General features: G+C 44.0%; 1 protein-coding gene across 2 annotated transcripts; it reads left to right on the top strand.

Moving 5' to 3' along the window:
- The first annotated feature begins 16 nt into the window (after window positions 1-16).
- Window positions 17-26,627, top strand: FBXO7 (F-box protein 7). Of its 2 annotated transcripts, none has more exons than XM_058673862.1 (9): window positions 17-44; window positions 4,277-4,419; window positions 9,380-9,607; window positions 11,245-11,386; window positions 13,504-13,587; window positions 20,837-20,932; window positions 21,488-21,664; window positions 23,791-23,828; window positions 25,965-26,627. In XM_058673862.1, exons 1-9 carry the CDS (start codon window positions 32-34, stop codon window positions 26,340-26,342), a joined length of 1,299 nt encoding a protein of 432 aa, XP_058529845.1. In that variant the 5' UTR covers window positions 17-31; the 3' UTR covers window positions 26,343-26,627. The 2 variants fall into 2 exon arrangements, with proteins under 2 accessions (XP_058529845.1, XP_058529844.1); XM_058673861.1 differs by lacking the exon at window positions 17-44 and adding an exon at window positions 459-660 and having other exon boundaries at window positions 4,125-4,419.
- The last annotated feature ends 997 nt before the right edge of the window (window positions 26,628-27,624 follow it).

Below are 27,624 nucleotides of genomic sequence, written 5' to 3'. Positions count from 1 at the left end.
GTTATCATCGTGGTCATCGTTGTCAGAACTGATGGATCGGAAGGGTCGGTGTGTGACTTCTGAGACTGGGTCATAAAAGACATGGCGGCCTCTGACTTGGTCTCTCTCCAGGACCACCTTCTCTGAGGTAAGCCAGCAGCAGAGTGGAGCAACATTCAAACAGTCCTGCGGGGCGGTTCAGGGGAAAAGCTTAAGTTGCCGGAGCCGCGCCTGTCAGGAAGGATTCTCAGCCCCCAAGTTTCCTCAGAAAAGTGGCAAGGTCCTTGCGCAGCGCCGTGCACTCGTTCAGTCAGGACGAACAGCGCCGGGCGGGAGGGTCTGCGCCTGCGCAGTGCGTGCCGCGCGCCTCCAGGCAGCGCTGCGGCGCGCCGAGTCACCGATGCTAGGGGTAAACACTGGAGCGCCAGGCCCACCAGCCGCTCGCTCTCCGGAGTGGGCGCCCTGAGAGAGCGGCTCCGGTTCTCGAAGCCTCGGCGGGGCCTCCTCCCGGTTACAGCCCGGCGCCATCTGTGCCTGAGGTGCCCCAGCCGGCGTCGCCATGAAGCTGCGGGTGCGGGTTCAGAAACAAACCAGGCCGGTGGAGGTGCCCGAGGCGGAGCCGACGCTGGGGCAGCTGCGATGGCGCCTGAGCCAGGCCCTGCTTCCCACCTGGGGGTACAGGTACGCGGGAGGAGGCGGGAGGAGGCGGGGTGCGGAGTGGCCGGGCGCCCCGCGTTTATCTCGGGGGGCGTCGCCGGGCTGTGACGTGCGGGGTGTCACGGGTGAGAGCTGGCGCGGACCGCCCTCTGCTCGCGGGGTCCGGGCTCTTGGAGGACATGGCCCAGCCTCCCGGGGGCCCCGGTACCCTCCCGGGTGAGTAATCGCTTTCGATTTCCTAGAAAAAAAAAAAATCAGGATCGAGAAACTTGGCAACGGAAACTCAGTGTAGGTTTTTCCAGTTGGAAGTTAGCAGTGTGGCGCACGGCCGAAAGTTTCGGGATCTTCTGACTGCTGGGCAGGATGCTGCCCACTGCCCCCAAACCCCAACATTAGCCTTAAGGATGACCGTGCCCCACCTCCCGGGGAGGAGGTTTACAGTTGGGGGTGGGAGGGCAATGAAATTGAGAAAGGATCAAATTCTGTTACCAGTTTCTGGGGCTGCAGATGAACCGCTTTGGGAAGACAATCTCTGAGAACCATGCTCTGGGGTCATAGGAACCGCTAAGCGGGGATCCTGCTTGAAGCCTCAGCCATTGGATTTGACAGGTGTGGGGTGCTGAGAAAAAAAATAAAAAAACCAAAAGACCATGGTTCCCTGGAGCTTTGTGAGGGAACTGACTCTTCAAAAGAAAAGAAAAAGCTTTCTGTCATGTACCTCCAATTTAAGACTTTGGGGAGCTTTCAGTTTATTGTTGAAGAATTCACAGACATGAAGCCCAGTTAAAAACTCACTGTTTTATTTCTCGGCCTAATGCACTATCAGATTGAAGTAAGCATGTTTTCCTCTGCATTAAAAAAAAAACCAAAACTAAAAATTAGACTGTTGACATAATTCTTTTTACCCACAGTAAGTGACAGGTGTCCGTGGTTATTTCTTCGCGTTAAAGCCAGAGTGCTTCTGTGTTGGCCTTGCTACCCCACCAGGACTTTTTTTTTTAAGATTTATTTATTTTTTATTGGGAAGTCAGATATACATAGAGGAGGAGAGACAGAGGAAGACCTTCCGTCCGATGATTCACTTCCCAAGTGACCGCAATGGCCGGTGCTGTGCTGATCCGAAGCCAGGAGCCAGGAACTTCGTCCAGGTCTCCCATGCAGGTGCAGGGTACCAAGGCTTTGGGCTGTCCTCGACTGCTTTCCCAGGCCACACACAAGCAGGGAGCTAGATGGGAAGTGGAGCTGCCGGGATTAGAACTGGCGCCCATATGGGATCTCGGCGCGTTCAGGGTGAGCACTTTAGCCGCTAGGCCACGCCGCCGGGCCCCCCCCCCCCACTATGATTTTTTTAAAATTCATTTCTCCTTTGAAGGAGTCCCCATTTGGATATGTATATGTATACCTTCTTGTCTTTGAGTTAGGCAGGACAGTTCTAAAAGGATGTGGAATTCAATATGACTCAGTGTGACTGTTTGCCCCCGAACCCAAGTTGGTTTCTCTTTCAGGTTTGTATTTACAGCTCACACTGGTTAAGTGGAAAGAATTAAGTGTCAGTTTGTGAAAGTAAATTCGTTTTTCTGAAAGAAAATTCATTTTATAGTGAACAGGTAGTTTTAAGATATGTCCTTAAGACATTCCTATAATACCTTTACTAAGCAGTTGCGTTAAGGATTGCTATAAATTTCGCAAAAAGCCTCGCATTTCTAGAATTTCAGTTTTTAGTAACGTTTCTCACTCCCTGCCCCAGTTACAGAAAATAACCATAAATGGCCACAAAATCCCTAAATGGCCATAATGGCTGTGGCTAGTTGGGTCTAAAGCCGCAAGCATCTTCCAGGTCTCCCAAGCGGGTGCAGGAGCCCAAGCACTAGGGCCATCTTCCACTGCTTTCCCAGGCATGCTAACTAGGAGCTGGATCAAAAGTGGAGCAGCTGGGACTTGAACTAGCACTCATATGGGATGCCAGTGCTGCAGATGGAGGTCTAAGCTACCATGCCATGGTGCTGACCCCACTTCTTTTTCTTATAAGTAAGAATTGTCAAAGACATTTGACTTGGTAAGAAAAAAAAGTGTGAGTGTGAAAGACAGACAAATGAGTTAGTTCTAGCACCTTCCAGGGTGCATGATTGTAGGAAAAAGTAAATGGAACTTAATTTTCAAACGACTTAGTATTTTGTTGACTTCTCACACTTTATACAGATTAGCCTTGCTGAGTGTCAGTGTCTGCTAAAATGTGTCAGAGTGGTTTATTAATCATTCCTCATCACTGTGTGATGGCAGAGCACCGTGTTCTCCACAGACCCCGTAGCTCAGCACACAAAGGGTGGTACTTCATTGTTTTCAGGCTTGTGTTCTTGTTTAGCAGTGAGTTTCTGGATTTGTGCTATCTTCCCTGTAAGAGACATAACTGGTCATCCATAGGATGGGTGAACTTGTACTCTCTTCAACAGTGGAAGAGGTCATGTGGGATGAATTTGTGTTTATTATCTATATACACTGATCTTGATTTTTGCGATTATGAATATTCATTGAGGATGTAGATTTGGTGTAAGCAAGCCATCATGTAAAGACCTTGGATTGGGCAGTCACTCACATCTTCGTCTTCCCAACTAATGTTGAGAGGTTGCATTTAAACTACAGATATGTTATTTGCCAGCTGCTGGAGATACAGTTTAAAACTGGGCAGGCAGGATCCCTGTTCTGAGAAATCTGAACGTCTAGTGCTAGGGGTGTGAAGGCAGGCAATAGACAAAACCTAACCGTGTTTTCTAATGGTGTGACCATAAAAGTAAAGCGTGGAGCTGGCCTAGTGAGTGCTGGAGGTGTGGCTGAGGGGGTGGTGTCGGAGCTGCCCCGAAGAGCAAGTGCGGCATCCCACAGGCTGCAGTGAGGTGTTCAGAAGTGAGAGTGCCTGTGAGTGAGCCCAGGGAGGAGGGGAGATGTCCCAAGCCTTGGTAGAGGTGGGGTGGGGCCCAGTGTTGGCTTCCCAGGCCTTGGTAAAGGTTTTATTCCAAGTTCGGATGGAAACTGTTGGAGTATTTTAAGCAGAGCAATGATGTCATCAATTTTGTGTTCCAAAAGTGGTATTTTTCTGACTCTCATTTGCTATCAGTATAAGGCAAAAATTGTTTTGTGTAGTATGAAGGGAGATGCTGTCAAACTAATAATTCATTGATCCTAAGCAGTACCCCAATTTCAAAGGTGTCAAAGTGAATTAAAAGATGTGACCTAGATTTGATGAAAATATAGATTGATGCTAGAAAAGTACTATATCAATTCCCTAGGCTAGAGTTTAATTGTTAGAAATCTGTAATCTAGGCCTTTGAAGATAAGAACAAATAAATTTAGATAATTTTCTAAAAACATTGGCCTCCCCATGCCTTTTCCCCCCATACAGTAGTTCTACAGGCATATATATGTTCCAAATGTATTATTGAGGGCAATGGCAATAGGTCACTCTTACTATCCTTGTCCATCTCTCTTGGCAGTTCTGATACCCGATTTGCAATATCATTGAACAACAAGGATGCCCTCACTGGAGATGAAGACACCTTGGCTTCATATGGGATTGTTTCTGGGGACTTGATATGTTTGATTCTTGAAGATGCCATTCCAGCACCTAACTTGCCTTCATCCACAGATTCAGAGCATTCCTCAGTCCAGAATAACGATCACCCCTCTCTGGCCGCCAGCTCCACTCAGGCCAGCCAAGCAGATGAACGGCTGAGTGATTCATCCCAGGCACAGGCAGCCCAGTCTGACATCCGGCATGATGATAGCATGGTGGGTATAAAAGACCAACTCATGAAATGGGGTAGTTGGCAAACCAGATCTCACTCCTCAGTTGACTTCTGGACCAGTCGGGATAATTATCACTGGGGGATTGCAGCGCATTTTCTCAGCATTTTTGTTTTGTTTGTTTTGACTGTTAAATTTCTCGACCAGTATTAGGCTGTTATTCCAGAGTGCTTAGTTTGTACCTTTATATTTTGTCCATATGCTCAGTTCTTCGGTTACATTATCCATTTGCTTCTATTGCTGTCAGTGGGTTTTGCTTCTTGGGCCTAATCTACTCATTAGGGCAGTTATAGTCCAGTTGTTTCGAAATGACTTGCAGACATTTATAGCTGGAGTGTTTGAGTTGATATTTCAGACTTGAGATGGCTGAGACAAACTTGGAACATGTGCGCTACTGCTGTCCTCTTCCTATCCCTGTTGCCGCATCCGTGGCACACCAGTTTTCCTGTGGTTTTTAACTCCTAATCGGCAGTCCATTAACCAGCTATGTCAGTTTTTCTTTTGCATGTCAGGCTGCTTCAGTCCACTTTGTAGGTTTGCCTTTTTCCTGTTCTTCATTTTGCTGCTCCTTTACTCTATGTTTCTAGTAAGTAGACCTGTGCTCATCATTCTTCAACTGAAAAAGCAAGTATCTTTAATTCCATCTTTTTTTTTTTTGTCCTGAAGATTTATTTTATCCATTTGAAAGGTAGAGTTAGAGAGAGACAGGTACGGAGAGAAAGAGGTTTTCCATCTGCTGATTCATTCTCCAAATGGCTACAGTGGCTGGGGCTGGGCCCAGCTGAAGCCAGGAGGCAGGAGCCTTCTTTGGGTCTCACGTGTGACTGCAGGAGCCCAAAGCGCTTGGGCCATTTTCTGCTTTCCCAGGTGCATTAGCAGGGAGCTGGACTGGAAGTGGATCATCCAGGACACAAACTGGCGACTGTATGAAATGCTGGTACTGGAGGTGGCAGCTTACCTTGCTATGTCATGGCACTGGCCCCTAATTCCACCTATTTTGTAGAAGAAAATGTTGCCTGTCCTCTTACTACTAGTTTCCAAGGCTTTCTGGAAAGCTGGCCACACACCCTTTCAAAGGCTGGTTTCTGTTCTTCCCTCCTGGAGCTGCTCGTCTCCTGTCTGATCAGACTCCTTATCATCTCTGTCCACCAGCCAGCACATCACAGCTCCTGAGCACAGCTAGCAACTGCTTCCATGCCTCTGTCCTCACCGTTCGCCCACACCAAGGTCCACTGCCTTGCCTGCTACTCCTGTCTGCATCTCTGCCCTCTTCTGAAGCCCTTGCCCACCGCTACCCACGCTTGATTTAATTTTTCTACTGATGATCTTAAAAATACCTCATTATTTATTATCCCATTTACAAATTTCTTCTATAAATTATCACTTTTAAAATTAGATCTATTTATTTTTATTGAAAAGACAGATTAGACTTATGGAGAAGAGAGACAGAGAAAGATCATTCATCTGCTGGTTCACTCGCTAATTGGCTTCAATGGCCGGAGCTGAGCTGAGTCAGAGCCACGATTCAGGAGCTTCTTCAGGGTCTCCCATGCAGGTACAGGGTCCCGAGGGTTTGGGCCATCCTCCACTGCTTTCCCAAGTTATAAGCAAGGAGCTGGATGGCACCCATATGGGATCCCGGCGCTTGCAAGGTGATGATTTAGGCATGGAGTCACTGCACTGGGTCTAAATTTGTCACTTAAAAAAAATTGAGATATGCACGTGCCTGTTTTGTTAATTGTTTCATCTGTGTGCTTACCACCTCAACTACAGCATTCATGGCACCTCTCTTGGCATTACATATAGATAGATATCAAGAAACACTTTTGAATAGATTGATAAATTGTGAAAGTCAGCTATATCCAGATATATGAATTTTAATGTATCTTAGAAACTATTGCATCTCTACATGTTTCTGCCACATACAGATAATTCAGAGAGTAAGGAAGCCTATTTAGCTACATGTTAAAACGGCCCATCTAAGTCTTTTTTGTTGACAGACTGAGCAAGAGATAACTTAAAGCATAGGAGAATTGCCTCAGGTTAGTACCTTCAGTATTGAAACCATTGGATGATATTCCAAAGTTAGTGAACTGTAAAAACTGTTGGTAATGGAGCTTAACATCTCCTGAATAATCCTGTGAGTTTTGACACAGTGTGAGCTGCTAATTTGGTAGACAATGGAGCAGCACAAAAGGAAAGTACATGAGTAAAGATTAAAACCATCGGACACACATTTCTGTCTGTTAATTAAATAGCAAATTGATTTTCTGATTTCCTTGTGTGTGAGAATTCATCTAGTATCTGTAGGGTCTTTAATGAGAAACAGGGATGTTAGGTGTCAGGCAAAGATCTATCTGAGCCGTGCCAGTCACCCATCTGGGTCTCCTGTGACTGGCCGTGGCAGGGCGGTCTGCTCAGAGAGGTGGTGCTCTGATGTTTTCATTCCTGCATGTGTGAAGGTGATAGCTGTTTTATCAGCATGGCTCAGAGTGGCTGTGGTGCTCACGGCGTGCAAGTCCTTTTAGACAGGCTGCCAAGGTCTTCTGCTGTCTCCCACCAGTGTGGGTTGGTGTAGGGTAAGTGTGTTTTTATTTCCCCACATATATTCTGTTCCACACAGCCCTTAATAAGCAATAGATGGCAGGAGGTTAGGCATAATGGTACAGAAGCAAAGAACCTACACTTCATTGTTTAGTTCAGTGCTAAATTGGTTTTGATACAGTAGTTTCTGTGGCTCAAAAGAATACTATGGAAATGGTTTTGTGTCATACCCTTTCTTTAGGGGTGTGAATTGTCACTGGCCTGTAGCTTTCAGTAATTGAATTTGGATCCTTCAAAGCCACGAGGGCTTATGTCTTCAGAGATTTTGTGAGAAAAGCTATCACCTCAGACTTAAACTTTCTGTCACACTATGTCATTTCAATTTCCTCTGCCCTTTCTTTAATGGAAATCCAAACTTACAAGAAATATGTGCTTTGCATTATGAGTTGGGCACTTGCCTAGGAAACAAGGTTGCTGAACAGGACTAACACAGGTGACTGAGTTTCCTTGAAGCTGTGTGTTATGTCTACGAACTCTGAACTACAAATACCGAGATCTGGGTTAATCTTAAGTATTTATTAGCTGATAACTTTGATTGCGTTATTTCATCTTTCTGGATTATAGCATCTATAAAAAGGTGACATCATCTGCCTTGCCTGTTTTATAGGATTGTTGTAAGATGCATATGAGAAAACAATTTGATAGCAAAACTATGAAATTGTAAGCTACTACCCTTCAGCAATTGCCCAACTAGCATTTCTTGTGTACCTACTGTGTGCCAGGAGTTGTACCAGGGCTACAGACACAGGTGATATTTCTGTAGTCTGGCCCTCCATCATCTAACCTGCAGGCACTTGGGGGGGGGGATTCAGACAGATGATTAGAGGGTGGCAGTGCCACGTGGTAAGCCGCAGTGATCCAGGCCCCTGCAAGGCAGAGTGACGGCCTGAGTTTCCTCTGTGGGAGAGGTATTGCGCAGTCCTCGGGAAGGGAGCGGCAGAATGAGCACCTGATAGCGTGGGGGTCACTTGACGAAGGGCCCTTTGTGCGAAGGAGTACAGGAGTGGGGATTTCATTTGTAGGCCTTCCCCAGAGTGTCCTTTGTGAGACAGTTGTTTAATGTGGTTGAATGTACGGACTGCAGGGCCTGAGCAAGTGTTTCTTGGTGTAAATGTTATGTGCACGTTGTTATTTTTAGGTGTCTCTGAACAGTGCGTTTTGGAAGGTTGGGTTAGGCGGCTATTGCATTTAGCATTTTCCGTACCTAGTGTTTGTAGACTTTTTCTGTAAGACCTAAGGCACAGTTGAGGGGAATGCTGTTGTCAGTGTTGAGACACTGTTGAGGTTTTTTTGTTGTTGTTGTTGTTTATTTGAAAGAGGGAGTGAGAGATCTTCAATTAGCTGGGTCACTCTCGACATATCCAAGGGGAGCCAGAAACTTCTGAGTCTCCTACTTGGGTTGCCAGACCCCAAACACTTGGGCCATTCTCTGCTGCTTTTCCCTGGCCATGAGCAGGCAGCTGGATCACAAGTGTAGCAGCCATGTCACGGCCGGCACCCTCATGGGAGACCAGCATCGCAGGCAGCAGCTTTACCTGCTGCACCACAGAGCCAATCCTGGGGCGGTCCTGAGGAGTTATAAGCCCTTACAGGACATGATTAAATTCTTGGCAGCTATGGGAGGGATGGTTCTGAAGACATGCAACTAGAGGCACACCTTGCTGCAAGTCAGAAGAAAGTGATGTGGGATGGAAACAGGATGAGTTTAGGGTTATTGAGAGAGTAGTTTTAGTGGAGTTTTGAAGACCCATTGTTTTTGGGGTGAGGCTAGGTAAGGTGGAGGGGGAGTTGAGGGTGACCTTCAGGGTTAGTGGGGATGAGGAATTGAGGCTGGAGTAGTAGGCGGCTGGCTCACTAAGTTATGAAACATCATCTGAAGTATCTCCAATTTCTAAATTCAGTGATATATTTAGACTTTTTAAAAAATTGTATTTTAGTTATTTGAAAAGCAGAATGTGTGAGAGAGTGTTCTTGCGTATGCGAGAGATTTTTCATTACTGGTTCACTTTTCCCAGATTTCCACAGTAGGCATGACTGGGCCGGCCTGAAGCCAGGTGCCAGGTGCCAGGAACTCACTTCAGGTCTTCAGGAGTGGCAGGCACCTAAACATCTCCTGCTGCCTCCCAAGGTGTGCATTAGCAGGAAGCTGGAATGGTCAGTGGAGCCAGGACTCAAACTCCAGGCGCTTCATGTGAGATGTGGATGTCCCAGATGGCATTTTAACCACATGTGCCTGATGCCCATTCCTGCTTGCATGAATCTCACTTCTATTTAGAATGTAAAATATACCCTGTAAAAGTAAGGCTTCTGAAGAAGTTCCTGTTTTTGTTATCTTTTCCAGTCAGGGCCTAGTCAGAATTTGGCAGCTGAGGCCATTCAGGATGTTATGGATGTGGAAGAGGACGCAGGTGTCCGTCACTCAGAACCGATGCTCTGCAGTGAGGCCGTGGAGGGGCAGGTGCCCCACTCGTTGGAAATCCTGTATCAGTCGGCCAGCTGTGCTGACGCCAAGGATGCCTTGATAGTGTTGCTGCATCTTCTCATGCTGGAGTCAGGTTACGTGCCTCAGGTAAGGATGACAGACAGATGCTAGGGGTGTATCGGTAAGTAGCACGAGTGTGTGCTAGGTTTGTTCATTAAGTGTGGTTGGGGATTGAGCATGAAGTGCTGAACACAGTGGTAAGCTCCAGTAGGCACTCAGTGCTCTTCCCTCACATCCTATTTTTCCTTCATTTCCTTGATCAGTTTTAAGAATGTTAAAGAGGTGAAGGCAATTGTGGTTTAAAAAAAAATAAGGACACAAAATTATATGTGACAGCAGATATATAAAATGTGGCTAATGAGTGTGAAGTGGGCATGACTCACTAGGTTGTTTTTTTAATGTAATGTCTGTGGAATGCCAGTACCCAAATAAGACTTGCAGAGAGGGACCTAGCTCACACAGCTGCTGGGTTTTACATCTGTCATCTTTTTGATAAGCATCTACCGATGTCAGGTTCAGTGCTTTGTCCCTGCTCTCAACTTACTTAGATATGCGAAAGGTTCCTGTTCTCCACCTGCCCATAGTCTGGGCATGAACATTATATACCAACTTGGTCAAGTTCTGGGAGAAACACATGTGTGTATCATGTCAGGGCTTCATGGGAGAACATTGAGAGGAGAGCAGTTCAAACTTTAAAACACATAGGAAAATCTGGAGGTCTCGCTCAAATACAGATTCTGATTTGGTAAATGTAGGATAGAACTGGAGCTTCCGTGTCCTCCTTCCCTATGCCGTGCTGCTGGTCTATGGCCCATGGCACAAGATGGCAAAATGCAGTCCTTCAGGGTCACTGCACACCTGCCGCATGCCGTGCACCGAGCTGGGAATTAGGACCCAGAAGTGCAGTCATGTGCCACCTTCTGATGCTTACTTAGATGAGTGGGACCACCATAGTAGATGCAACATGATATCACCTGGTCACATTGTCACCATCTTAACATCTTCAATAGTATTCAATCATGGTGAAGTTGCTTAGTGACCTTTATTTTTAAGAATGTATCCCCTTTAATAAGTGATATGTGACTCCTTGTCTTTGAATGCATAAGCTGGAGAAAGAGCAATATTTATGATGTCTAAATAATGTAATAGAAGTATGTAGCCATAGAAACACAAGCAGAATGTAAAGGGATGAAAGGGTGTGACAGCTTTCTTTTGAAAAATGTGTTACAGAGAAAGTGACATTTGAGCTGGAGTTTTGAATAGTGATACTGCTGTGCTAGGGTGAGAAGTAAATCTTTGAAGAAAAATCAGTCCCTATTTCTGTGGCAGTAGTATACCTGTTTGGAACAAAATTTTGATAGCAAAATAATTACATTATATTATCCTCTGTTAGTAGTGATATTAGTGACTTGGTGCCCTTTTATTAAGGGGCCTGTGTGGAATGCTTATATTTCTTTTTTTTTTGTTTTGTTTTAAAGATTTATTTTTATTTTTATTACAAAGTCAGATATACTGAGAGGAGGAGAGACAGAGAGGAAGTGGAGCTGCCGGGATTAGAACCAGCAGCCATATGGGATCAAGGCAAGGACCTTAGCCACTAGGCCACGCTGCCAAGCCCTGGAATGCTTATATTTCTAAATAAGGTAGGTGCCTTCTGGGTTTTTAATCTTTTTGAGAATAATACCTTTCTTCATTCTGTGTTCTGCTTTCGTGTCATCCCCCAGGGGACAGAAGCCAAAGCCATGTCCATGCCAGAGCAGTGGAAGGCTAGCGGCGTGTACCGGCTGCAGTACACACATCCGCTGTGCGAGGGAGGCTATGCTGTGCTCACCTGCGTGCCCCTGGGAAATCTCATCGTTGTGAACGGTAACAGCATGGCCTAGTCCTGGCTGTTGGCTTGTAGACACTGTCCTTATGTGTTTCTTTCCAAGTGCTTTATCCACACTTCACTAGTTGGCTATCATGATAATTGTCACTCTTTCTCAATGTTATTTCATTTGTAGATCCCAGATATAATTCCTAGATCACTGATGGCATGTGTCTGGAAGATTTTAAAACATGAAGTTGGTATTGAGGTCAAAGGCCTTCACTCTTGGGACAGCCCTGCTATTTTGATGTACTTAAATTTTTTTTTTTTAATTTCAACTAGCTTGGTGCCTGTTTGTGATGCAGGCATCCCATATCAAAGTGTTGGTTAGAGTCCTTGCTCCGCCACTTCTGATTGAGCTTCTGATAAGTCACCTGAGAAAGCAGTGGAAGATGGCTGTGCTGCTTGGACTCCTGCCACCCATGTGGGATGCCAGCATGGTGTTCCTGGCTCCTGGCTTTGGCTTGGCCCAACCCCGGCAGTTGTAGCTATTTGGGGAATGAACCAGGAAATGGAAGATCTCTCTGTCTCTTCTGTCTCTTTGCATCAGTTGTGCCTTTCAGACAAATAAGACAAAGGAGACAGAGCTCTGGTATCTGGTTTATTCCCTCAATGCCTGTAACGACCAGGATTGGGCCAGGCTGAAGCTGGGAACTGGAAACTGAATCCAGTCTCCCATGTGGCTGACAGAGACCCAACTACTTAAACCATCACCTGGGGACACCTGCTGTCCCCTACATGAGCAGAACAACAGAATTGGGAGCAAAGCTGGGACCTCAACTCGGGCATTCCTGTGTGGGATACCGGTGGCTCAAGTGGTGTCTTAACCACTGTACCAAACAGCCGGCACGTTTTGATCTCATAACCTGTGTAATGTTTTACTCAAATAGGAGCTACTGACTTACACTGTCCTACTCTTTGAAGTGGAAGATGATTCTGAGGCTTCCCATGTGATTTCTGTTGCTTTTTAATCCCTAGATTCTTTGAAATTTTGTTTAGAAGTATGAACATTTTAGCTTAAATTACTCTGGTGGCACTCCACATTGGTCAGGATGTGGCAGACTGATGGCACAAAGATTTAACAATGTGTCTCTCTTTCTTTTTAGGATTTACTTATTTTTATTTGAAAGGCAGATTTTATATAGAGAAAGATAGAGAAGGTCTTCCATCTGCTGGTTCGCCCTGCAAAAGGCTTCATTCATCACGATTAGAGTCTTGTTCACAGTGTTGGCGGGTTCTGCCTTCATGTAATCATTCTGTTATATCTGGTCATAACCTGCAAGGTGAAAGTTATCAAAGTCACTAATGAAGCGATTTTTGCCTCACTTTGTTATGAAAACATTCAATGACATGTAGAATATATGACATTCTCTAGTTACTAGTTCCTTGATGTTTACTATAAAGAGATAGTGGCTAGATGTCTTGGTGGTGCCATTGTTTCTGACGTGTTGTTCCTTTGCTACTCTTGGTATCTCAGCTTTGTGCAGACTTGCATGGCTGCCTGCCTTCCCAATGTTGAGTCTTTGGAAAGGCGCAGTGTGTCCTTCAGTGGCTGCCTCGGCTAAGGCGTCCTGCCTGGCACACACGTGCACCAGCCCATCACTGGCTTTTTCAGAGAGTGAAATGAAGTGTGCGTTTGTGTCTGTGATTAAAATTGAGCCCTTGGATGAAGTCAAGAGTACTGGTTCTTTGAATCCAGAGCGAGATGATGCTGTGAAAACCAGCAAGATTCTTCTCATTAACAAGGGAGAACTTGTTGCCAAGAGTTAAATGAAAAGAAAGTGGAGTTTGTAGTGACCTCAATTAGAAATAATGATTTTATTGTGTTTGGTCACCTCATGTTAACCTTGTTGCATATCTTTCAGTTATTTGTAAGCTGCGGCTGTTAATGCTTAGTGGATTGTATATGGAGTGCTCACTGTAGTTCCTAAAGGTGGTGTTTTAGAGTAGCTTCTCATATGATAGCAAGTTTGCACTTTGACCTTGCTGGGAGGGAAAGCAATAGGCCCAGAGCCATTTGTTTTGTATGATGAGACCTTGGTGTACTAGGGGCTGGGGTGGTGAGCTCAAGCTGAGACAGGAAAGCAACTGGTTGTCTTCTCCCTCTTATTTTCAGCCACACTGAAAACCAACAATGAGATGAGAAGTGTGAAGAAATTGCAGCTCCGGCCAGAATCTTTCATTTGCATAGAAGACCCAGGTAACGGAGTGACTTAGCTGTTAGGACTAAGCTTTGGGAGGTTCACTTACAAACAAACCCTGAAAGATAGCATTGGAAAGACTGATTATTTCTGAATATTTAGACAAATTCAAGACAGTGCTGTCTCTTTAAGAATACAGAGGCTTTAACTGTATTCTAATTTAAGGAGTTTGTTTCTTTCCTGTTTTTCTCAGAGTCTCAGTGTGCTGAATTATGTTACATTGTGAAATAATGCCGCTATGAATTCAGCACAGTTTTATCCTGCTTTGTAGTTTCTGAATTAATCTTCGGAGATCTTTTTGTCATTGCAAAAGGATCTGTGTTTTGTGGAAGTAGTTAAATGCAACATCACTATTGAAGATTATTGGAGGAAAAATTATATTAGGAATGTTTGTTTAAACCTATGTAAGTTTGATTATTAATTGATGCAAATTGGAACTTCATCAAAAGTTGGCATTCTAGACATGACTGCTTATGTTCTGTTAAATTATTAGTAGGTGGGAGGAAGTCAGGTTTTCCTTTTTCCTTCTTTTTCTGGCTAACCCCATGTTGTGAGAGGTGAGTGATGGTAGAAGGAGAGCCAGGGTGGAGAGGCAGCTGACGCCTTGGGCGCTGGCCTTGTGCTGGATGTGCCTTTGTGGCTTTCTTCATTCACTGCTCAGGGCAACATTAGGATTCCTGAGCTAGACAGGAGTGCTGCCACACACTGGGGAAATGGCATTCACAGCTGTCTTCTAGGAAGGCTGGCTGGATCTGGAATTTTGCTTTGAAGGCCCGGAGATTTGTTAGTTCCCAGGGAAAAGCAGGCTCTGAGAGACTGGCTTATACTGATATTGGCAAGAGCAGAATGCATAGTTATGATGGTCTCTGGCTGGGCATAGATAGAATCAGAACTGGAGTATTAGCTGAATTAAGCATTTAATGTCATATTGGACTGTGTTTCTCATTCGTAGTCTTTTTGTTTTTGTTTTAGAATTCTTTATGTGAACAACAACAAAAAATCTGCCCTGCTGGGGTTTAGTCACTGCTCTGTTTAGCTGTCAGCCTATTGTCTCTTGTCAGCACTGCTAAATTTGATGCCCCAGCCCCAGGGCAGGGACATCCAAGGTTTATTACCTTTGCCAATGACAGCAGTGTTGGGAGGCTTCCTGGCAAAGCTGTGGCCACTGGCATCCCTCCACAGAGCTGTCCTGTGAGTGATGACAGCAGTGCAGTGCCCCACTGATGATGGTGTGCCCAGTGCCTGTGTCAGCCTGGGTAGAGTTGGTTATCCTGCTGGTGTTCTTCACCTGCCGTTGACGGGATGAGCATCCTGACCCACCAGGCTGGGGCTCCCTTTGCATTCATAGTCTTCCTCCTCACTTGGCAACACTGGCACTTTGCTCCTTCTGCTGTGACACAGCAGACAGAGACTGGCCAGAAGCACTGCCATTTCTTCCTGGGCTGCTGGCCCCGTGAATGCAGCAGGCGGTGACCTCCGCTGGAAGCTTCTCTCACTTCTGGGGAAGCCCTTCTCTACATCTTCCATACCTCATCTCGAGGCTGAGCGTTCTAGAGTCTGTCCTGAGGAAGGTGACAAGGGGAGACTCCCCTCAGCCAGGGGGACAACAGAGCACTGTTTCTTGGTGGTGGTTGTTCCACTCTGAGGAGCCTTTCCAGGTTTTTCTCTCTCCCTCTCCCCACTCCCGTCTTATATATGAACTATACTGTGTGTTTATTTAAATCCTGTGGTGTTTTGGAAGGTCACACACCAGTGTGATGATTAGAATATGTTTTCCCCACCCAGAGCTAGAGTGACTCCTGCATCTGTGAAGAGGCTCTTATGATTAGACCAGAAGAACTTCAAGCTCTTTGACTACAACATTCAATATTCATCCATACTAGATAGGACCTTGCTGTGGGGAATAGAAATACTTTCCTATTTGTAGAAGTAGAGTTTTGTTTGTTTGTTAACAACTTTGAGATTCAGAGACAATGAAAATTCTGGTCTGCTGGTTTAAGCCCCAGCTACCTGCAGGGGTTTGAACTGGGCCATACTGAAGCTGGGAGCCAGGAAGTCAGTGCAGGTCTCCCATGTGGGAAGTGGGGACCTAAGTACTTGAGCTGGTATTACCTGCTGTATTCCAAGGTGCAAACTGAGAGCAGAGGCAGGACTTGAACCCACGCACTCCAGTGTGGGCAGCCCAACAGAGCATCTTAACCAGTAGGCCAAATATCTGCCCCAGCAGTGGACTGAGGCTTTATGCCAGTAATATTGTTCTGCTAACAGCTCTAGAGGAGTTTCCATTACTTCAGGATCACAGATCTGATCTGTGGTGGACTTAGGGATTCAACTGGATTGTCTGGCTAGCCTAACCTTTTAGAAACAACTTTTGGGCCCAGCACAATCACTCAGCTAGCTGAATCCTCACCTGATAAGTGCTGGGATCCCATGTGGGCACTGGTTCGTGTTCCGACTGTACCACTTCCCATCCAGCTCCCTGTTTGTGGCCTGGGAAAGCAGTACAGGATGCCCCAAAGCCTTGAGACCCTGCATCCCACCCTTGTGGGAGACTCAAGAGAAGCTCCTGGCTCCAGATTGGCTTGGCTCCAGCTGTTGTAGCCATTTGTAGAGTGAACCAGCAGACAGAGGTTTTTTGTCTCTCCTCTCCATAAATCTGATCTGTGTTTCCAGTAAAAATAAATTAAAAAATTAAGAAACAACCTTTATAGATATGTGACTCAGATTCCTGTTTTCAGTCTGGTTTTTCTTAAATAAGAAAAAATGAAATGGAAGAGAAATAAGTTAATACTGTTACATTACAAGCTTTTGAACTATTTTAATTAAGTATTTTTAGTAAAGAAATTTTGCATTGGGTAGGTATATGCTGCTCCTTTGGCAAGTCATCTTAATTTTTTTTAAGGTAATTAAAAAAATATTTTATCTGAAAGGCAGCCTTTACAGAGAGAAGAGAGACAGAGAGAGGTCTTCCATTTACTTGTTCACTCCCAAAATGACTACAACATCTGAGGCTGAGCTGATGTGAAGCCAGGAACCAGTAGCTTCTTCCTGGGTCTCCTACATGAAGGAGGCCCAAGGACTTGGGCTGTCCTCCGCTGCCCTCGTGGGACATAAGCATGGAGCTGTATTGGAAGTTGAGCAGCTGGAACTTGAATTAGCACTGTGTGGGGTACTGGAGCTGCAGGCACAGGACTAACTTGCTAGGCCACCACACCAGCCCCTAAACTTTTTTTTTTTTTTTTATTGCAGGTGATAGTCTATATACCCTAGTAATTAACTGGGTACTGTTATTTATCCTTTATACATACATTTCTAAGTAAACACTTCCATAATAGGTTGGTAAAGGAAGCATATATATATTTTGATTCTTATTCTCCATTTTACAGTTTTGTAGGTATAGGGCTTCCCCTCTTTCCCTTTCTTTATTCCCTTTCCCCTTTCCACTTCTCCTCTCTCCTCCCCATTATCACCTCTATTTTACAGTAATACAGTCCTTCAGCTGTAGTCTTTACTCCAGCGTTCTGTAGTTACAAACAATGGTAGAGTCTAGTATTTTATTGTCAAGGTATATTTAACAGTTTTATTGGAGGCCTACTTTTATTTGGGAGTAGAGATGCATACTGCAGTTTTTCTTTGATTCCTGTTAAAGGAAACCTATTTGGGAAAAAAAAAATCAGTTTCTACCTGAGAAAAAAAATTTTTTTAATGATCTATATAGTAATGATATATATGTTTATAAAGGTATAATGGTAATGAAATCAGATTTCAACTCAAGATTGCAACTTCACACACCCAAAATTTAGACTCTAACTGCATATTTCTCTTTGTTCTTATTAGTTATAATGAGTGTATTCCTTGGAGTGAGCATAAACTTACCTAATAATGTACTGTGCATGGAGCTTTAAATCTTTTTTTTTTTTAATGTGTATTTTCTTTTTAAAAAATTTTAGATGATGCTTACATAGTTGATCAGGGTGGGAGGGACTGAGGGTTAAGGAAAAGAGGGTATGATCATTGTTTTCAGGTTTTCTAATTCTTCTTCATATATCTGGGGGGAGGGATAGACAAGGAGAGAAGCCATACCCAGCTTCCCACCTGCCCTAGCACCCAGGGATGGGAAACGGCCACCCATTATTGACCTAGGGTCGTAACGTGGCATATGCTCCGAAGGTTTTGCCCAGGTGGTTTCAAAAGTTTTGAAATGTTGTCGATCTTGTCAATCCAAGGATAAGAGAATACTTTCAATGTCCGTTGGTGACGTAGTCCACCTTAGAGTCACCATTTGCCCAGATATTTGCTGTCATTGTTGGGCTGGGGTACATGTCCAATTTGTTCTGTTCTCCTTCCATTGCTATGGTAACAGATGTCTTCTGCAGGCTACCATGGACTGCAGTGTCCTCTGTGTGGATCTGGACCATCTGCCCCTACTTTGTCTTTTCTACTGGGGACGACTAGTTCTCACAAGTCGACCCACACCCCACTGGATCCCCCGCCCCTGGGGTTCACAGACCTGGCACCCACCACACAGCAAGGCTCAAGGACCTGGGCCAGGCAACCCGGGTCCCTCCAGATCCCCCACTTCCGGGGTGGAGCTTTAAATCTTAGCAGCTCTTTCCTGACATAGTGGTGGTGTCTCCTTTAAACAGATGAGGATCAGAGGGAGAGTTTATTTGCCAAAGTTATAGACTGGGTGAACAGCAGAACTGAAGAGCAGTTCAGCACCTGACCCACCTGTGAATTGCCAGGAGCTGTTGCAACTCTTGTATTCTGATTTAGATGGTCTGTGGTGGGGCCTGACATTCAGTTTGTCTGAAGGGCTCTGGCTGGGTCAGTCCTGGTGATCCGCAGACCACATTGTGAGCAGAGTTGCAGTGGCTGCAGCTGAGTGTGTGGAGCCAGATATTTGTGTTTGGTTTTGCTGCTTTCTCTGGGACCTCGGACAGGCTGGCTGTGTCACACCAATTTTTTTTTTATTAATTATTTTGCATTATGTGACAGTTTCGTAGGCTCTGGGAACCCCCCCATCCCCCCACCCCCCGGTGGATTCCTCCACCTTGATGTAGTATTACAGTTCAAATTTAATCAAGATTCTTTCCTTGCAAACGTATACCAAGCATAGAGTCCAGCTACTTATTGTCCAGATGGGTTGAACAGTTTCTTGGGGAGACCATTTCTGGTCCGAAGTTAGAGCTGGTAGAATATCATCACAGTCAATTAAGAGTCCCAATATAACATCAACAGCAATTTGCAACATTATGGAATTGACATGGTTTTGAGTAACCAGTATGTTAAAAAAAAAAAAAAAAAAGCAAGTCCTAACCACAACCCATGATTAGCTCATTGACATCTCAACCCTAGTTTATATACAGGACCGGACTGGCTGCTATATAGCTTAAAATGGCTATAAGGTACCATTCAACTGTCTCATGTCTATTTCATTTTAATATTTAGTCATTTGTTGTGTTGAAGTATAATTTTGCTGATCTTGGCAGATTTCAGGATAATCTAGACTGGCTTGTAACTCTAACAAGACATTTGTCGACAATTAAGGTGCAGAACATTTTTTTTGGGGGGGTGTGCAGGAAAATCCTCAACACCATAGTGAGGAGTGACTAATCTTTGTGTCCCACCCAGCGAGGCATGAGCCAATCCACGCCAGCTCTTTCCTGTCAGATTCCAAGCTCTACTTTCTGTTGTTTGTCTATTTGTTTTAGGTTTTTTTAGTTTGTATGATTGTTTGTTTGCTATGAGGGGTTTTCGGAGCAATCCCGATGGTCATTGCGAGGGAGGGTGGGGGTCCAGAGTTGGAGCCAGGCTTGGACCAGAGAAAGCTCTCCTCCCTGGTCCCAAAGGACGTTTATTGTTCTTCTGTTTCTGCGGACCGCTCAGGGCTTCTGATTGTCTTTCCGATGACGTTGGTTTCTGGACGGTAGCGTTTGGACTTCTTCCATCCCCTGCGGAAGCTCCGGTTGAGGGTGGGTGACCTCAGAGTACTCGGCCTCCGAGGGCATCCAATTCCCTGTGGCCTCCTTGCAGTTGGGATATAGTCCTTGTTGCTCGTATTAATAGTTTGTGGTGAAGGTCTGGGAGTCTTCATGGTTGGGATCCAAGCTTCCTCCTTACCACCTGCTCCACTCTGGAGTGCCCCCCTGCTCCATGCACATGACCTCCTGTTAAGAGGTTGTCAGGATTGCACCCGATTCCCCCCTCATGCATTGGTATAGTAGTTTTACTATTGTTTAGTGCCGCTTTGAGTCTGTTGTCTATGAATTACCAGATTTGATCTTGATATGCTATATTGTATTTTTTCCTCACTCTTTTTATGGTCCTGAAAGACTTCCCTGCACTCCCTCCCCATCACGGATTAACATAGCGTATTGAGGGTATAGTAGGTTTTAGTTTTTCGATGTAGATCTTAAGTATTCTGACATTAATTGTTGGTTTATAGATTATATCGCATTATCTTATTGCATTGGATACAGGTTGTTAGAGATTGCACTAATATTACAATATACAGGTACTATCTTCCAAGTTGTCATCTTTTCATTTCAGATTAAGGCAAACATGTGGTATTTAACCTTTTGGGATTGGTTCATTTCTCTTAGCATGATGGATTCCAGTCGGGCCCTCTTGGCCACAAAGAACTGCATTTCATTTTTTTTAATAGCTGAGTAGTATTCCATAGAGTAGATGAACCATAGCTTTCTTATCCAGTCTTCTATTGATGGGCATTTTGGTTGCTTCCAGGTTTTTGCGATTGTAGATTGTGTCACACCAATTTTTAAAGTGTGTAAATCTTATATAGGAGAGGGTGGCTGATGTGAGAGAAAGCTTGGGAAATGCTTGACCCAGTTGCTGATCCATGGACTCCATGTGATAAATACACTTACTGTGTTGGGATCTAAGTTCCATACATTTGTTCCCACCCTGTCCCCATGCCCACTCATGGGTAGATGCGGTATGTTTTTGACATCTGTATAAACCGCATGAGCAGTTTATTCTGCAGATGCAGCCCACAGCTGTGTGGGGTATATCATTGTGCAGCTGTATTCATGTGGTGTCATGGAATTTTAACTTCACCTGTAAGGTTCAGTTCTATCCGAGTTGTATGTAGAAGCTTCTCTGCCACTAGGGACTTTGGTTCACAGTGTCTCTGCAGGAGTGATGTGTGAATTGCTTTGGCAGAAGTAGAAGATGCCAGTTGAAATATTTCACCTTGATTTTGTGTTTCATTTAAAACCATTCCAGGGGACAGTGCAGCCAAGATATACAGAGATCTTCAGAAGCTGTCCCGCCTCTTCAAAGACCAGCTGGTGTATCCTCTCCTGGCTTTTACTCGGCAAGGTAAGGGAGGATGCGTCGTTACAGTCTGAATGGCTGGAAGGAACAGGAAGTGCAGTCAGTACAAGGGATATCCAGAAAGTTCATGGAAATTGTATAAAGTGAAAAAAAATTTATGTGCAGATTTCATGCTTTTGGGTATCCAGATAAACTCACCTTTTCAATGCTTTGCACAAACTCTTTAAAGTCCTCCTGTGTATTTGTGGACTCTGTGACTTCTTTCTTTTCTCCTTCTAGTGAAATTCTCAAAACTAAGTTTAAAAGTCAGTTCCTTAAATGTTACTCACTTCTATTCCATAGCATTTTGTGTGTGTCCTTGTTACAGTTTTCCAGTGTATCATAGTTGTTGATATAATGTCTTTGAGTCTACGAGTGTGAATGCCTTGGAGGTAGGGAATATGTTTTACTTCATTTTGTATTCTTATGATTTAGCTGGGGGCATGGCCTGTAGTGAGCTAATTCTGTGCCTGTAACCTCTTTAGAGAGGTTTTTCCTCACTGTGTGGGGAAAAGCTGGATGTTCTTAGTAATGCCTGTTTTTCTCTTTTTTCCATTTTAGCCCTGGATCTGCCAGATGTGTTTGGATTGGTAGTCCTCCCACTGGAACTCAAACTGCGAATCTTCCGACTCCTGGATGCTCGTTCAGTCCTGTCTTTGTCCGCAGTTTGTCGTGATCTTTGTATTGCATCAAATGACCCACTTCTGTGGAGGTGTTTGTATCTACGAGATTTTCGAGGTAATTCACATAATAGCAAATTAACAAAAAAGGGCTTTTTTCTTTATGTGTGTGTGTGTGTTTTAAAGGTTTATTTGTATTACTTGAAAGAGTTACAGAGGAGAGAAACAGACACATATACACACAGAGAGACAGAGAGAGAGAGAGAGAGAGAGAGAGAGAGAGAGATCTTCCATCCTTTGCTTTACTCCCCAAATGACTGCAGTTCCAGAGTTGGGCTGTTCTGAAGCCAGGAACTAGGAGCTTCCTCTGGGTCTCGCACATGGGTGCAGGGTCCCAAGTGCTTGGGTCCACCTCCACTGCCTTCTCAGGCCACAAACAGGGAGCGGGATCAAAAGTGGAGCGACAGGAAACTAAAATCAGCCAGCAAGCCTTCTACACTACAATGCCAGTCCTTTCTTACTATGGTTTTAGTTAATTATCTTCCACAAGTTTTCAGTTGTAGGCTTTTTTTTTTTTAAGAGTTTGGAAGATCACGGTGAATAACCTTGGAGGGGAGAGTCTAAACCCTGTTCATTTCCAGGTCCTCTGCAGCAGACAAATATCTAGACTAGGTGGTTTGTACCTTCTCTGAAGACCATCTTTGGTATCTGAGGATTTCTGCGGTGGGACCAGTCTGCAAGTTAATAGTCTTGCTGTCTAGTGTCCTAGGGCTCTAGGGCTAGGCAGCTTTGCTGTTCTCTGGTTACATTGTGGGCACTTGGTGATGACATCAGAACCTGTGCGTCAGGATGTACAGATCAGAGGGCTAAGGCTCAACTTGGAACATCTTCCCGCCGCTCTCATCTTCCAACATTATTAGGGTTTTTCAAACTGTCCTACTTTGGAAATTTTATAAAAGGAAACAACGAAATGAAAAACAACAGAATTGAAAAATCAGCTTGTTTTACAAATAGTATCTATTTATCAAATAGTAAATTTCTGCTTAAGTTAGTTCGAAAACAGTTTGATAGTGTTCTATATGATAGCACCTTAGCAGCTGCAAAAGTTTGTCCCTCCCCTTTTTGGTTTTTTTAAAAGAGAATAACATATTTTATCATTTGGATTATTAAACATTTTCTTTAAAACTTTATAATGTAGAAAATGGGAATGATTTGATTCATTCCTTTCTCTTCTAGTTGATTCCTAACGTCCTTTTTCTACTTTTTTGTATCCTTGAATCCAAATTGAAAATGTTAATTTTGTCACATTTGGAAGCAGGTGTCTTCTTAAAAAAATTTAAAAATATAGTTTTAGAAGAGAAGAAAGACACAAACTGACCAACATATAATGAAGGATTGACGAATAAAAAATAGGCTGTAATAGGAACATGCATCAAATGAACAAATGCCCTTTCAGTTAGCTTCAGTTCTGGGTTAAAGGTTTAAATTAGCCAATCTCCGTTATTTCCAGAGTGTGGCCTGTGAGCTCTTCTTTTAGGTGAGTGCTCACATTTTTGTAATGAGTTTTCCTATTGATGGAATGCTATGGGGCTAGAGCTTCCAGCGCTTACTTCCATGCTAAGGTGGTGACTTGGCAGGGAAAACATCTCTGTCTTTTACCCAAGCTCTCCTTTAGGCTTCTAGTTGAATGGGTTCCTCTTTCCTCATTTCACACATTTCAAATAAATAATTGTACTGAGAAATACTTAGACCCAGCCATATCTCTGACAGTAGTCAGACAGAACATGGCCCACCAAAGATACCCCAAATATGGAGGAAAACCCTGAGCCAGCTTGACTTCCAGTCAGCAACATGACCTGTGGTACAGACTCGCAGGGAATGTACCAGATTGTGGTATTTTGAGATATGATATTAGAAGCAGCTGACACACATAGATGAGATTAAGGGGAGAAGATGGATTGGGGAGAAGATAGTACAGGGGAGAGAGCAGCCACATATCTTACCACAGATCTTTAAGGACCACTGTGTGCAATTCCCATGTAACTCCCTTAACCATCCGTAGAAGAATTGAATTAGCTACAGGAAAACACAAATGAAACAATATGTTTTATACAAGAAATTCATGTTCCTTTTTTATGACTAATGAGTAAGTTTCCATTTCCTTAGAACAGAAATCAAACTTAGTGGTTAATCCTGGATGAATGAAATGTTTTTAATCCTTGTTTTTTGTTTTTTTCTTTCAAGATGGTACTGTCAAAACTCGAGACACAGATTGGAAAGAAGTACGTATTTGTAATTTTCACAGCTAATGTTCATAGCAGAAGTAATGAGAAAATTGGGATAGATTTTCATATTTATTATAATGCAGTGAAGTAGTCTTTCATTAGGTCTGTTGCTAAAGTTCAGTAAATGGAGATGATCTCAACTGGTGCTTTAGATTTAGCCTTTCTTTTCTGGTACCTCACCACACTGGAGCAGCTAGTGCTAGCGTCTCTCCTTTCCCCAACAGGAAGGATTCTGCTCTGCTCTTGTTGTCAAACATTATAGGTGTGCGTTGTCTTTGTGCTGGAATTGTCTTCAGTAATTCAGCCAGCTAACAGAACACATTAAGAAAGAAATTATGTTGTTTTGTTTACAGATGAGTACTGTAAAAGATACTGATTTTGCAGTTGAAAGGCTTAGAGAAAAGTAAAATTCAATAAAAGTCCTCAAATAAGTACAAATCACAGTATACTGTGTTCATTAGATTTAAAAAAAAGGTTTATTTATTTTTATTGGTAAGCCAGATTTATATAGAGAGGAGAGACAGAGAAACAGCTTCCATCTGCTGGTTCACTTCCCAAATGGCCACAATGGCTGGAGCTGAGCCTATCCAAAGTCAGGAGCCAGGAGCTTCTTCCACGGGTGCAGGGTATCACGACTTTGGGCCATTCTCCACTGCTTTTCCAGGCCATAAGCAAGGAGCTGGATGGAAATCAGAGCAGCTGGGACTGACCTGTTGCCCATAGGGGATGCCAGCACTTGGAGGTGGAGGCTTAGCTAGTTGAGCCATTTTACTGGGCCAAGATTGTACTGTTTTTAGGAGTGTGTGCCATTCTCTGAAACAGACATTGTGTTTTTTTAAATTTACTTATTTATTTATTTATTTATTTATTTATTTGCTATTTTGTATTTTTATTAATTATTTTGCATTATGTGACAGTTTCGTAGGCTCTGGGAATCCCCCACCCCTCCCCACGCCCCCCCCCCCCCCCCCGGTGGATTCCTCCACCTTGATGTAGTATTACAGTTCAAATTCAATCAAGATTCTTTCTTGCAAACATATACCAAGCATAGAGTCCAGCTACTTATTGTCCAGATGGGTTGAACAGTTTCTTGGGGAGACCATTTCTGGTCCGAAGTTAGAGCTGGTAGAATATCATCACAGTCAATTAAGAGTCCCAATATAACATCAACAGCAATTTGCAACATTATGGAATTGACATGGTTTTGAGTAACCAGTATGTTAAAAAAAAAAAAAAAAAAGCAAGTCCTAACCACAACCCATGATTAGCTCATTGACATCTCAACCCTAGTTTATATACAGGACCGGACTGGCTGCTATATAGCTTAAAATGGCTATAAGGTACCATTCAACTGTCTCATGTCTATTTCATTTTAATATTTAGTCATTTGTTGTGTTGAAGTATAATTTTGCTGATCTTGGCAGATTTCAGGATAATCTAGACTGGCTTGTAACTCTAACAAGATATTTGTCGACATTTAAGGTGCAGAACATTTTTTTTTTTTTTGGGGGGGTGTGCAGGAAAATCATCAACACCATGGTGAGGAGTGACTAATCTTTGTGTCCCACCCAGCAAGCCAATCCACGCCAGCTCTTTCCTGTCAAATTCCAAGCTCTACTTTCTGTTGTTTGTCTATTTATTTTAGGTTTTTTTTAGTTTGTATGGTTGTTTGTTTGCATCTATGAGGGGTTTTATTTTAAATTGAGATTTATTAGGGAAATACAACAGATGAAAAAACTAATTTCAGTGTGACCCCTTCTTCCCTATTTTATGATACAGTATTTTCAATGAGCATTTAAATTTCTCACTTTGAAAACTGTTTTACAACAAATAGCATTAACTTTGGAAATCTAGATTACACCTGTGACAGTCCATGACCTGCAGTTATTCCTGTGTGGGTTTGTTGTTCATATTAGCACAGTCACTCAGCCGCAGTGTGGTTAAAGGACAGAGCTTACTTGGCACTGCACTTGGAGTTACTGCCTTATTCACGCAGACAGAAGTTGGCAAAAGTTCTGTTTTGTGCACTGCTAGATGGTATGAGAAAAGAAAGGCATTGGTGGGCGTGTACAATGAAAACTTTTGGGAAACAGGTAAATCACTTCCCTTATTGTGTTTTTTCTTTTTCTGAAGCTGTACAGGAGGAAGTACATACAAAGAAAAGAAGCTCAGAGACGTTTTGTGACGTTCCCACCACCAGCTCCTGACCGCATTCCAGTCTATCCCAGCCCTTTGGATTTTCCTCCCTCCTCCTTTTTTCCTCCAGGAATTATCGGGGGCATATATGATGAAAGGCCAACACTCCCCTACACAGGAGGGTCAGTCGGTTCATTCATTCCTGGGCCTGGGGAGACACGCGGCCAGTTCTCTCCACTCAGACCACGGTTTGATCCCATAGGCCCACTTCCAGGACCCAACCCCATTTTGCCAGGGCGAGGTGGCCCTGGTGACAGATTTCCTTTCAGACCAGGGAGAGGTCGGCCAACTGACGGCCACCTGCCATTTATGTAATTGATTTGTAATCTCACCTGTGAAGATCAATTCCTTTTTTTTTTTTGTTAGAACTACCAGTGTCATCTGCTTGGGGTGCTCATGTCCAGTGGTTGTTTTCTGCACTCCCAGAAGCCTCTCAATAGATGCCTTTACAGCTCCAGGCACAGTGCCTGCAGCTTGCTCTGCGACAAGGTTGGCTTTGGGGATAATTGGCTCCTGATTTTTCTGCTCTGGATTCTCCTGTAGAACGAAGGTTGTTTTATTGATGATTTTGTGCACCAGATTAAAAAGCAATGTAAATTACATGACAGTTTTGACTTTTCTTGAAAAAGGGTGTATAATAAATAAACAGAACAAATTCACACTTAGACATCTCAAATGGTATAGGGGTATTATCAATAATTAAAGAGGTTTTAATTCTTTTTTTTTTTAAAGATTTATTATTTATTTTTATTGGAAAATCAGATATACAGAGAGGAGGAGAGACAGAGAGGAAGATCTTCCTTCAGCTGATTCAATCCCCAAGTGACCACAACAGCCGGAGCTCAGCCAGTCCAAAACCAGGAGCCAGGAGTTTCATCCAGGTCTCCCCTGTGGGTGTAGGGTCCCAAGGCTTTGGGCCATCCTCGACTGCTTTCCCAGGCCACAATCAGGGAGCTGGATAGGAAGCAGGACTGCTGGGATTAGAACTGGTATCCATATGCTATCCCAGCGGGTATGAGGTGAGGACTTTAGCCGCTAGGCTACCACACTGGGCCCAGGAGTTTTAACTCTTAAAATTTCTGTTTACTTGGGTGGCACCGAGAGACAGCTCAGCCATTTCTGCTGGTTCACTTCCAGAATGCCTGCGATGGTTGTCCCTGGGCCAGGTGAAAGCCAGGATCCAGGAACCCAGCCCAGGTCTCCCAGGTGAGTGAGAGGCAGCTAACCATGTGAGCCATCATGGCTGCCTCTCAGGGTCCACAATAGTAGGAAACTGGAATCAAGGGCAGAGCCACGCCTTGAACTGAGGCATTCAGATGTGAGATGTGGGCATCCTGAGTGCCATCTTAGCCCCCGCAGCCCAGATGCCCACTCCCGGGTTTTATTTTGTCTGTCCTTGTTTGGTGATACTCCTTTTCCTCCAAATGAAGTATTTGCGAAATGAATAAAAACAGAACTGTTTTGGCTCCCTGTGGAGGGATATGGTTAGGATTCTTTCCCCCCTTTTGTCTTGAACACTTTTCATGCCTAATTTGCAATCTGAAGTAGAAGACATTGTCTAGCAAAACAGTTTTACTGTCTTGAGTGCTGGTCAAAT

Source organism: Ochotona princeps, chromosome 15 (genome assembly GCF_030435755.1).
Source record: "Ochotona princeps isolate mOchPri1 chromosome 15, mOchPri1.hap1, whole genome shotgun sequence".
NCBI lineage: Eukaryota > Metazoa > Chordata > Mammalia > Lagomorpha > Ochotonidae > Ochotona > Ochotona princeps.
Note: the sequence above shows the minus strand (reverse complement) of the source record. Positions and strands in the feature narration are given on the sequence as shown.